The following is a 12197-nucleotide window of genomic DNA, read 5'->3' as shown; positions in this document are numbered from 1 at the left end:
TGCAGAGTGAGTGTGCTAATCAGTCGCAGCACCTCGTGCACAGTGCAACAAGGCACCGGTGGCCAGGAGGAGCAGCACATACAGCCGCCTCCACGACAACCCCACACGCAGAGACTGATCACGGGCGTGGGAAGTGGGCCAAACCCCAAGGACAAGTCCGCAGCGCTGACACAGGTTCTCGTGCAAGTGTCGGGTTTGGGTCAATTCTGAAAATAACACGAGGCTCTCGGGTTAGGTTTGGGTTGGTTGTGCTCGGCTCTGGTTTGCATCCTAGTTGGACTTTAAAATTAGGCCTGAGCAGACCTCTAAGGAGGAATCTGTCATTTGAATGAGGGGAGAAAAACCAGGTTTGCCATTCCTTCGCTTGTGTAAATTTGGTGAAGTTCCATTTACTTCACTGTAGCTATGGCAACACTCACCAGTTGAGGATGTGGGCCAGGGCGTGTATACTGATGAGGCATGTATATAGGAGACAAGCTGTATTAACAGATAATGAATGTGAAACTGAGAAATGCATACAGGAAGCTACAGATTATCACATAAATTCAAGGCGCTGATCCAGCCAGTTGCTAAAGTTAATGTATCCATCCAAGAGGCTTGGGAGACAGCTGTTATGGATGGTAGTAGTTCTCCTCGTGCAAGGCACTTTCCAAATGCATGTGAAGGCATAACCAGATCATTCAAGAGACTCTTGAGTGTCCATTAAATCTTAACACGTTTTTCTTGTTGTTTTAATCCAAGGAGCGCAAATTTCCGAAATTTGTATCCAAAGAAATGGAAAACATGTTTATCGAGGAGCTGAAGTCTTCTGTCAATCTGCTGATGGCAAACTTGGAAAGCATGCCAGTGTCCAAAGGAGGCTCTGAGTTCAAGTTACAGAAGTTAAAACGCAGCCACAACACCTCAATAATTGACCTGGGAGAAGAAAATGAAAATCAGCTTTCAAAGTCAGATGTTGTGCTGTCTTTCTCCTTGGAGGTAAAAGCTACAAACTGTCTCCATTTGAACATATAATGTGCTGAATTAGTGTGATTAAGAATCACACCAATCAATGCCTAGCCAGTTTGAGCCATGAGAGTTGTCAGGGTTCCTTCCCCACTCTGATCTCTAGGGTACAGATGTGGGGACCTGCATGAAAACCTCCTAAGCTTACTTTTACCATCTTAGGTTAAAACTTCCCCAAGGTACAAACTATTTTACCTTTTGCCCTTGGACTTTTGCTGCCACCACTAAATGTCTAATCGGTATTATTATTAGTAGGAAAGAGTCCGTTTGGAAACTTCTTTCCCCCCCAAAATCCTCCCAAACATTACCCTCCTCCCCATTTCTGGGGAAGGTTTGATAAAAATCTTCACCAATTTGCATAGCTGGCCACAGACCCAAACCTTGGATCTTAAGAACAATGAAAAAGCATTCAGTTTCCTAAAAAGAATTTTAACAGAAGAAAAAGTAAAAAGAATCACCTCTGTAAAATCAGGATGTTAAATACCTTACAGGGTAATTTGATTCAAAACATAGAGAATCCCTCTAGGTAAAACCTTAAGTTATAAAAAGACACAAAAACAGGAATATCCATTCCATTCAGCACAGCTTATTCTCTCAGCCATTTAAAGAAATCAGAATCTAACGCATCTCTAACTAGATGACTTACTAAGTTCTAAGACTCCATTCCTGTTCTGTCCCCGGCAAAAACATCACACAGACAGAGAGAGAGAGACTTTGTATCTCCCTCCCCCCAGCTTTTGAAAGTATCTTGTCTCCTCATTGGTCATTGTGGTCAGGTGCCAGCGAGGTTATCCTAGCTTCTTAACCCTTTACAGGTGAAAGGGTTTTTCTTCGGCCAGGAGGGATTTTAAAGGTGTTTACCCTTCCCTTTATATTTATGACACGCCCCCCAAATCGCAGATAGGGTGAAACGCTGCCTGGGATTTCTTCCTGGAGCTCTAGGAAAAAACAGAGTTAATAAGACACATGCACCTCTAAATATACTACCAAGTAAATAAACACTAACAATATTTTCCACATCTGAAGGACGATTTTAACCAGTTGATTCTGGGAAACTTTCACGGGAGAGTGCATCAGCCACTGTGTTAGAAGCTCCTGAGATGTGTTGGATGTCGAAATCAAAATCCTGGAGAGCTAAATTCCAACAAATAAGTTTTTTGTTATTTCCCGTGGCGGTATGAAGCCACTGTGAAGCAGCATGGTCGGTTTGAAGGTGGAAACTCTATCCCCAAACATATGGGCGTAGCTTTTCCAGAGCTCAGATAATGGTGTAACATTCTTTTTCATTGACTGACCAGTTGCTTTCCCTCTCAGACAGCTTCTTGCTGAGAAACACTACAGGGTGGAATTCTTGATCCGGTCCTTCCTGCATTAAAAGTGCTCCCACACCACGCTCGGATGCATCGGTGCTTACTAGGAACTGTTTGTCAAAGTCTGGGGCCCTTAATACAGGGCCAGACATGAGTGTCGCTTTAAGCTGGTTAAAGGCCTTCTGACACTCTTTGGTCCACTGAACAGCATTTGGCTGTTTCTTTTTGGTTAGGTCTGTCAGTGGGGCAGCAATTTGGCTGTATTGCAGTACAAATCGTCTGTAATAACCGGCCAAGCCTAAGGAGGATTGAACCTGTTTCTTTGACTTTGGGACAGGCCACTTTTGGATAGCATCCACTTTGGCCTGTAGGGGGTTTATAGTTCCTTGACCCACCTGGTGTCCAAGGTAAATCACTCTGTTTAGGCCTATTTGACACTTCTTAGCCTTAACGGTTAGTCCTGCCTCCCTTATGCGTTCAAAGACTTTTTTTAGATGTTCCAGGTGTTCTGCCCAGGAATCCAAAAATATGGCCACATAGTCAAGGTAGGCGACTGCATATTCTCCTAATCCTGCTAGGAAACTATCCACAAGTCTTTGGAAGGTGGCGGGTGCATTCCGCAGCCCAAGAGGGAGTACGTTAAAGTCATACAGCCTGACATGGGTGGTGAAGCCTGACCTTTCCTTGGCGGATTCATCTAGTGGTACCTGCCAGAACCCCTTGGTTAAGTCCAAGGCAGAGATGAACTGGGCCCATCCCAGTTTCTCTAATAGTTCAGCTGTGCGTGGCATTGGATAGTTGTCGGGGCAAGTTACAGCATTTAGCTTACGGTAGTCCACGCAAAAACGTATCTCCCCATCTGGTTTGGGAACTAGAACCACTGGAGATACCTGTGCACTGCCAGAGGGGCGGATTACACCCCATCTGTAACACTTTCTGGATCTCCCATGCTATAGCAGTTTTAGCTTGAGGAGACATCCAGTAAGGTTGGACTTTCATTGGGTGAGCGTAACCTGTGTCAATGGAGTGGTATGCCCGTTCAGTCAGTCCTGGGGTGGCTGAGCATGTCGGCGCGTAGCTAGTGCACAGCTCCTGGATCTGCTGTCGCTGCATACGCCCAAGGGTCATGGAGAGGTTCATCTTTTCCACGCCACCAGCACTTTTCCCTTCATAGTAGACACCTTCAGGCCACTCAGCATCATCTCCTCCCTGGGCTGTAAACTGACAAACCTTTAATTCTCTGGAATAAAAGGGCTTTAGAGAATTAATATGGTATACCTTAGGCTTTCGGTTGGAGGTGGGGAATGCTATGAGATAATTAACAGCTCCCAGGCGCTCCTGGACCGTGAATGGCCCTTCCCACGATGCTTCCATTTTATGGGCCTGGAGCACCTTTAAGACCATGACCTGGTCTCCTACTTTGAAGGAACACTCTCTGGCATGTTAATAATACCAGGCTTTTTGCTCTTTTTGAGCATCCTATAGATTTTCTTTAGCAAGGGCTAGAGAGGTTCGGAGGGTGTTTTGTAGGTTGCTTACAAAGTCCAGAACGTTAGGTCCTGGAGAAGGTGTAAACCCCTGCCATTGCTGCTTCACCAACTGTAATGGCCTCTTAACATTGCAGCCATATACAAGTTCAAATGGTGAAAACCCTAAACTGGGATGTGGTACAGCTCTGTAGGCAAAGAACAACTGCCGCAGCACTAGGTCCCAATCATTGGAGTGCTCATTGACGAATTTATGTATCATGGCCCCCAAAGTTCCATTAAACTCCTTACCACCACCATACAAATGGCATGGTGGAGGAGTGGCAACCAAGTGATTTACCCCATGAGCTTCCCAAAGGCTTTCCATAGTTCCTGCCAGGAAATTAGTTCCTGCATCTGTGAGGATGTCGGAGGTCCAACCTACCCGGGCAAAAATGTCTGCTAGTGCCTGGCGCACACTTTTAGCCCTGGTGTTGCTTAGAGCTACTGCTTCCGGCCACCAGGTGGCAAAATCCATGAAAGTCAGTATGTACTGCTTTCCTCTGGGAGTCTTTTTCGAAAAAGGACCCAGAATATCCACAGCTACTCACTGAAATGGAACTTCAATGATGGGGAGTGGCTGGAGAGGTGCTTTGCCCTGGTCTTGGGGTTTTCCCACTTTTTGGCATACCTCACAAGACCAGACGTAGGTAGAAACATCCTTGCCCATTCCCTCCCAGTGGAATGACCTCCCCAAACAGTCTTTGGTTCTGTTCACCCCAGCATGGCCACTAGGATTATCATGGGCTAAGATCAAGAGCTTGACCCGGTACTTAGTTGGAACTACCAACTGTCTCTGAGGATGCCAGTCTTCCTGGTGTCCACCAGAAAGAGTTTCCTTGTATAAAAGTCCTCTTTCTACAACAAACCTGGATCGATTAGAAGAGCTGAGAGGCAATGGGTTGCTCCGTGCCGCCGTCCAAGCTCTCTGGATGCTTTCATCTGCTTCCTGTTCAGTCTGGAAATGTTCCCTTGATGCTGGAGACATCAGTTCCTCATTGGATTGTGGACCTAGGCTTGGTCCCTTTGGAAGTCATGTAGGGGATGGGGCTGTTTCCACTGACTGTGAACCGCTCTCTGCTGGTGCACTATGTTGGGGTTCAGGCTCCGGCTGAGCCTCTTGAGTAGGGTTGTCTGCTGCTGTCAGTTCAGGTTCAGTGGGGCCCTCTGGTGTTGGGGTTGCAAGTACTGGATTCAGTGCTGGCAATGGGTCTGGTGCTAGTTGTTCTGCCAGGTCCGGTTCTGGCTCTGTCTGGGTCTCTGGGACTGGATCCACTACTGCTGTTGAAGACATTGGCCTGGAGTCCGGGTCCATCACCTCTGACTGGGACCTGGTAGAAGTTTCCGGAACAGAGCTAGGCGTGACGGCTTGTTTAGCCTGGCTGCAGGTGACCGTTCACACCCTCTTGGCTTGTTTGGCCAAATCTTCCCCCAACAGCATGGGGATGGGATAATCATCATAGACTGCAAAAGTCCACATTCCTGACCAGCCCTTGTACTGGACAGGCAACTTGGCTGTAGAAAATTGAAAGAGTTTGACTTGAAGGGTTGAATCATCGCTTGGATCTCTGGGTTGATTAAATCGGGGTCCACTAAGGAAGCATGGATAGCAGACGCTCGTGTTCCAGTGTCCCTCCACGTGGTGACCTTCTTCCCACCCACACTCACAGTTTCCCTCCTCTCCAAGGGTGTGTGGGGGGTATCTGGGCCTGAGGACCTCTGGTGTGATTTCCAGTGCAATGAACTGTAATCTGTTGGGGTTATTGGGGAAGTTGGCCTTTACATGCCCCGACTCGTTATATTTAAAACATCGTCCAGCTGACGGGTCACTGGGGCGAGGGGGGTTGCTGGAGAACAGTGTGGCAGGACGATAAGGTGGCTGAAGGGTTCCTTGGGGGGTAGGTGAGGCCTTGGGCTGCCCCCAGTAGTAGGGTGTGGTCTGAGGTTGTCCCTTCTGGTATCCACTCCAACTGCGACAAGTTTTTTTCTTTTCTGCCACCGCCACCCATTTGGCTCCAGTCTCCCCCGCCTTGATTACAGTTTTGGGCTTCCCATCTAGGGTGTATCTTTCTATTTCCTCAGGAACATCCTCTAAGAACTGTTCCATTTGCATTAGGAAGGGCAAATCAACCCTTGTTCCTGATATGCAGGCATCCCAATGTATCACAATGTGGTAGGCATGTCGGGCAAATTTCTCGTCTGGTTTCTACCTTAGGGCTCTGAACCGCCAACGGGAATGCTCGGGTGTTAGCCCTATTCTGACTCTTGCCTTGGTTTTAAACCCTTCATGCTGGTTCATGTGTTCCTTAGGCATTTCAGCCGCCACCTCAGCTAAGGGTCCACTGAGCTGCGGCCTCAGCTCTACCATGTATTGGTCTGTAGAGATGCTGTACCAAGGCAGGCCCTTTTGAAGTTTTCTAAGAAGGCCTCAGTATCATCGCCTGCCTTGTAGGTGGGGAACTTTCTGGGATGGGAAGTGGTACCTTGAGAAGGATTGCTAGGGTTTATTGGTATATTCTGCTGAGCCTTTGCCTTCTCCATCTCCAGTGCATGCTTCCTCTCTTTTTCCTTCTCCTCCAGTTCTTTGGCCCTTGCCTCCATAGCTGTCCTGTGGGCAGCCTCTTGGTTTTGTTCTGCCTCCATAGCTCTCCTGTGGGCAGCCTGTTAGTTTTTTTTCTGCCTCTTTCGCTGCCTCCATTTCTCTTCTGTGGGCAGCTTCTAGGGCTTTTTCTGCCTCTTTCGCTGCCTCTAGTCTGGCTAACTCCAATTTGTATTGTCTTGGTTTCTGTCATCTTTGCCTCTCTCTGTTTTTAACTAACTTTACACCCGAGAGTTAAAAATAAAACAAACAAAAAACTTGGCTTGTAAAATTTTGCTGTGCTGTAATATGATACCTATATTCTCTGATAGTGATTGTCAGCCTTCAGAAAAATCCTAAAAAAAAACCCCAAAAAACCAACGACAACAAAAAAAAAAACAAAAAAAATACCCTAACACCTTTGTCTCCAGGCAAATAGGCAGAAAACCTCTCTAGTTGCTCTTAGGTAAAAAAAACTTCTTCAGGTCTGTGAAGACTGGTGAATTTCCCTGCAGGAGGTTAACTACCCTGCCTTTAGGTAGAGAAAACTCCAGCTCACAAAAGACAATTCCCTTTTGTCTCTGCTCTGGCCCCAAAGCAGAGGAAAAAACCCCTCTAACTGCTTTCAGCCAAAAACCTGCTTTTCAGCAGCCCAAATGAAAAAAAAAATCCTTTTTAAGATCTGTGCTGCTTGTTCAAAAAATCAAAACCCTTTTAAAAAAACAAACAAAAAAACCCCAAAACTAACAACTTTGTCTCCCGGCAAATACAGAAAACCCCTTTAGTTGCTCTTGGGTAAAAAAACAACTTCAGGTCTGTGAAGACTTGTGAATTTCCCTGCAGGAGGTTAACTACCCTGCCTTTAGGTAGAAAAAACTCCAGCTCACAAAAGACAATTCCCTTTTGTCTCTACTCTGGCCCCAAAGCAGAGGAAAAAAAAAACTGTTTAAGAGTAGATATTAAAATAACAGCTTGAGGGGCAGAGATCAGTAAAGGATTTCCTAATCCCCAAGAGGGGCTTTCTTCCCTTTTAGGAAACAATTATAAAATGCTTTTACCAAGGTTCATAATGTGCCCTTTCAGATTTCTCCCAGTCTTGTTAGAATAATCTATGGAGATTATACTAATGTGAAATTCAAGGTAGTTTGTATCAAGTCAGTAGTGTAATTACACTCAAACAGTAGTGTAATTAACTAGCATCTTCACAATGTCGCAATGTTTTTACCAAGTGTAGAAGCCATGAGCTAAATTCATCCACAGGGCAACTCCACTGAAATTGGATGGAATTAATCCAGGGACTAATCTGGCTGCCTCATTTCTCTGTGCTACCTAAAAACACACTGTTTCAGGGAATTGCAAAGTTTCATTCTCTTTGCTTTTTTTGCAATAATAGGGTTATGTGGGTTTTTTAAATCAAAAATAGAACTTCTGGGATAGAAATATTCATCAGTGTAATTTCATAGAGACTTTTACTGGTTCCTAAACTACTAAAACCTTGTGCTTTAGGTGTCTTTGCATTTGAGTATTGCTAAGTAGAGATGTCAGTTTATTCTTCAGAAAGACAAGGTGGACAAGGTAATATCTTTTATTGGACCAATTTCTGTTGGTGAGAGAAACAAGCTTTTGAGCATACACAGAGCGGACCTGAAAAAAGGTGTAAAATGAAATAGAGGATTTATATTTACCGTTTCCTCCATTCTTGTCTATTGTTTTTTCTGCTAAATATCCCCTTTGCTGTGTAAGTTGCACCAATTTTCACCATTACCCCAATTTAACAGCATACAACTTACACCACTGTTTACAATATCACTGAATTCAGCTTTTAAAATATTTAAGGAAATATTGGCTTCACGATATTCATAATATTCAGTTCAGCCGTATTGGAAATTTGGTTGTGTATGAACCCAGGTCTAATGTCTTTGATGTAGACATCAAACATGGCATAACTAGTATGCGTACAGGTACCAAGAAACAGTGAAATGTCACAAAGCACTAGACCTAGTTGTAGGAAAATTATGTGACGTTGATAAACAAGCTGTTCGTGAAAATGTTGTTCAACATGTTAATCCCTACTGAAACCGATTCAAAAGGAATTGTAAGTGGAGCTTTGAAGTTCTAGAGGGTGAGCAATCCATTCATATGCACAAAACATTTGTGCAGTAGAAGTTTGGCCAAGAAACATTGATTAATCAGAGAATCTGCAGAGATCTCTGTACATATGAGAGAATCTGCAGGCAAATGACAATGCATCAGGGAATACATAGAAAGGAATTTGAAATTTTAATTTATCCACTGCATATCTAGTTATAAGAACAGAAACATCCATGTGATTTCTTGATGAAGACACATTGTTAACATGATGATTCATCAACATTAAAAGAAGAAAAAAGAAATTCCTTCTAAAAAGTTTTGATAAGACAGACTTAAGGTTGGAAATTATATATGCTGTGTCGTAAACAAACACATGCATCATCCTATTGGACTTCCTCTATAATGACACTCATTGATGAGTCATCTACAGGGACTTGAACCCAGGATCTCTGGACCTAAACACATAAGCTTCTCCTGCTTCAGCTAAGGGATCAGTTCCATTAGCTTAGCCGAAGTAGCAGACTGATAACTCTCTGTGTCCTAGCCACTAGAAAGGAACAGAGCCACATTCTGCTAGTGTGGGTCAGGCAAAGAACTGGGATTGACAGAATTTGCAAAAATATTAGCGGAAGGTGAGTCCAATCTGCAGTGCTCATAGTGGTATGGATTGTTGATGTTTTGTGAGTGGCTTCTTGTTTGGATCTCAGCCCGTAACAAGACTTATTTATTGGTCTTACTGTGTTGTGAAATTCAGTACCCTGCAAGAGCAGACCCATATCATATATATTTGGGCAGTTTCCCTGATGAAAGAGCTTCAGCTGAAAGAGCTAATTCGCTGTTGTGTTGCTCAGTACTTTCCTTACACTTCCTGTCTTCACTCCGTAGGTTGTCATAATGGAAGTGCAGGGTCTAAAATCCTTAGCTCCAAATCGCATCGTTTATTGCACTATGGAAGTAGAAGGCGGAGAGAAACTGCAGACTGACCAAGCAGAAGCTTCGAAACCAACGTAAGTTTCTCTCGCTCTCCTGCATGTTCTTCTCTGCTCCATTGCTGCACTGTTCTCATGAAAAGTAAATAAATGTGGAGAACTTAGATTCATAAATGTATAGATATCAAGGCCAGAAGGGATCATTAGAACTTGCATAGGGAAAGCTTCTTTCATTTATTTCTAGATGAGAAACATGTAAAGAACAACGGGTAGCCCCAGTTCGCAAAGCCCATGAGCACAGTCCCGTTGACGATAATGGAACTTAAATGTGTGCTTAGAGTTAAGTGCGTGATTAAGTGCTTTGCTAAATAGGGATGGAGGTTAAGCATGTGCATAAAGTTAAATGTGTGTGTAAGTGTTTGTTTGATCTGGGGCTGTTTTGGGTATGTATCCATCATCTCATCCTTCCTGCTGTGTCTTTGGAAGTATTCTAGGAAGGAAAAACAAGAATGATACAAAAGGAACTCCCTTTCGAATGGCATCATTAATGAAGAGAGGAGGGGAACTGAAAAGCATAGGTGTGGGGGTGGAGAGTCTCTAAAATACTTTCAAGAAACATTGGCGGGGAAGGAAGAAAGGGAGCCTAAGCAGAAGTTAGTGATGGGTGAGAAGCTGCAGGGACAACAGCTGGGGAGGTGAGCAAGAATGTATCACATGGGATGGATGTTAGTCATGTCACTTGCTGCACGACTGGAGCATACTTAGGTGCTGCGGTGATAAGTTATAAAGACCTACATCAACTAGAGAGAGGGAAGAAGATAAAAGAAAAGCGGGAGAGAGGAAAGAGGGTGCATTTTAGCATCCTTTCATTTCCTCTTCACTTTTTACTCCTTTTGTGCCTCCATGTCCCCACTCTACCTCCTCCTTTTCCCTTTCTCGGACACCCCCTGCTCCTAATCTCATCTGTTGGTCTTTTCTTGTCTCTTAAGCAAGGTGGCGGGGGCCAGTTCAGGGAATGATGGAAAGAAAGCACTTTCTAGTCCAGGGCCCCAGAGAGAGATTGGAGAAAACCTGTGTGTGAAAGAGAGAGGCTGGGATTCCGGAGCTTGGCTCGGCTCAGTGCTGTGAGAGGTCTCGAGCACCTGGTGTGGACCTGTGCGCCGCTGCAATCTATTAGCTCGCGAAAGGAAAATTCAGTTTGGTTAAATGGGGCTAGATGTGAACCACCAAAGGAAATGCTCTTTCCCTGCTACCGTCTTCCCACCCTCCTCTTTGCTGTTCTCTGCTCCTCTCCTCTGCAAGACCTAGACCCACCCCACTCTCCCCTTCCACCCACTGCCCCATGCTTCATTCCATCAAGGGGCTGCTGGGGCTGGTGACAGGGAGGTGACGACTCTTATCATGGGAGGTAAGTCTTTTCTTACATGCCTCTGAATCTAAATCCTGATTGGCAGCACCCCTTGCTATTCTAGTCCTGAGTGGGAAAATTGGCTAGGTGTGCAAACCATCTCTGTCAGCTGGGCCCTGAGAGTCTCAAAAACAGGCAGAACTCGTACCAAAGCTGCTGATGAAAATCCCAGTGGTGAGAGGTAAACATTTTGCACAGCTCTGATTGGCAAAGTTTGAGGGACAAAAAGCTCCAACAGTGTTTTCCCTAGGATTTTCAGAAGGGGCCAAGACAAAATTACCTCTGGACTCTCTCCACACCAGGAAATACCCAAAGAGATCCTAGAGTGTCAGCTCTAAGCCTCCTCATTTTTTAAATACAACTTTTCTCCTCTGCAAACCATTACTTATGTTGCAAAACAAGGCTTCCAGCACCTGCAACCAAAGTCAAATTTAGTAAGTGGCTGTGTGAGGACATAGTGAGCAGGGTCCCCAGGATACATGCATCATCAGCACTGAACAGCTTTCTTGGATTAATCTTGGCCTCAAATCAGCAGCTATCAAAGTTTCAATCTCCCTGCCCAACAGGAAATCCTAAATTCGTTCACCCAGCCTAGCTATCTAGTTACCTATCTGGCATGTTAGTACGTATTTTGGGTGTTTTATAGTACAAATATTTAACAAAGAAGCAGAAAAGATGGTGTGTTATGCACCATTTCACATGGGCCAGTTTCACTCTGATGTGGGCTGTTAGACTATAGAAACTACTGCCATCAAGGTAGTGGAAACCACCAGAGAGCCGCAGTTATTTAAGCAGGCTACTGTGTCACACATGCAAAGGACAACTCATGCTACCTCACTGGAGTCAGGTGTTGTCAGCACCAACTTACATTAGCTGTACATACTGGCACCGCGTGGTATAAAAGCTGCTTCAGCCTTTGGGATAACCTGAGTCACTGATGCATGGTTCTGTCACTCATGAGTAAAGTGACCATCCCAAACTCATGCTGATGAAATCTTTCTACTATACCATTGTGTGTATGTGTATATATATTGGTTCTTCAACATATGTCTATGCATAGTTTTCAAAATGGGTTCCTAAGGCATTTAAATAAGAAGCCAGCTCCCATTGGAACTTCTGGCTGCTTGGCATTTTTGAAAATCGGGCCACTCACTCAGGTCCCTGAACAGGGATTGAGGAGTCAAACTTGAGGCTCCCATTTTTGAAAAGCTTGGAGCTAGAGCAGCATCTCTCTGTAGAGAGAAAGAGATCCACATCTTGCATGTGAGGCTCTTCCCCGTCTGTGAGCACTAACCACTAATGCTCTTGCTCTCAGATGAATGTACAGGTAAGCACATTTTTCACTCTGTG

The 12197-nt window shown here is 44.7% G+C and overlaps 1 protein-coding gene across 35 annotated transcripts in view; it reads left to right on the top strand.

Annotated features, from left to right (window-relative positions):
* Positions 1–12197, top strand: part of CADPS (calcium dependent secretion activator) — a 381267-nt gene that overhangs the window by 172107 nt on the left and 196963 nt on the right. For all 35 annotated transcript variants that reach the window (XM_043518602.1, XM_043518607.1, XM_043518606.1 and 32 more), the window contains exons 5-6: positions 742–978; positions 9396–9517. In XM_043518602.1, the coding sequence (XP_043374537.1) occupies positions 742–978; positions 9396–9517 (359 nt within the window). The remainder of the gene's footprint in view (positions 1–741; positions 979–9395; positions 9518–12197) is intronic.

This window comes from Dermochelys coriacea, chromosome 7 (genome assembly GCF_009764565.3).
Source record: "Dermochelys coriacea isolate rDerCor1 chromosome 7, rDerCor1.pri.v4, whole genome shotgun sequence".
NCBI classification, from domain to species: Eukaryota; Metazoa; Chordata; order Testudines; family Dermochelyidae; genus Dermochelys; species Dermochelys coriacea.
Note: the sequence above shows the minus strand (reverse complement) of the source record. Positions and strands in the feature narration are given on the sequence as shown.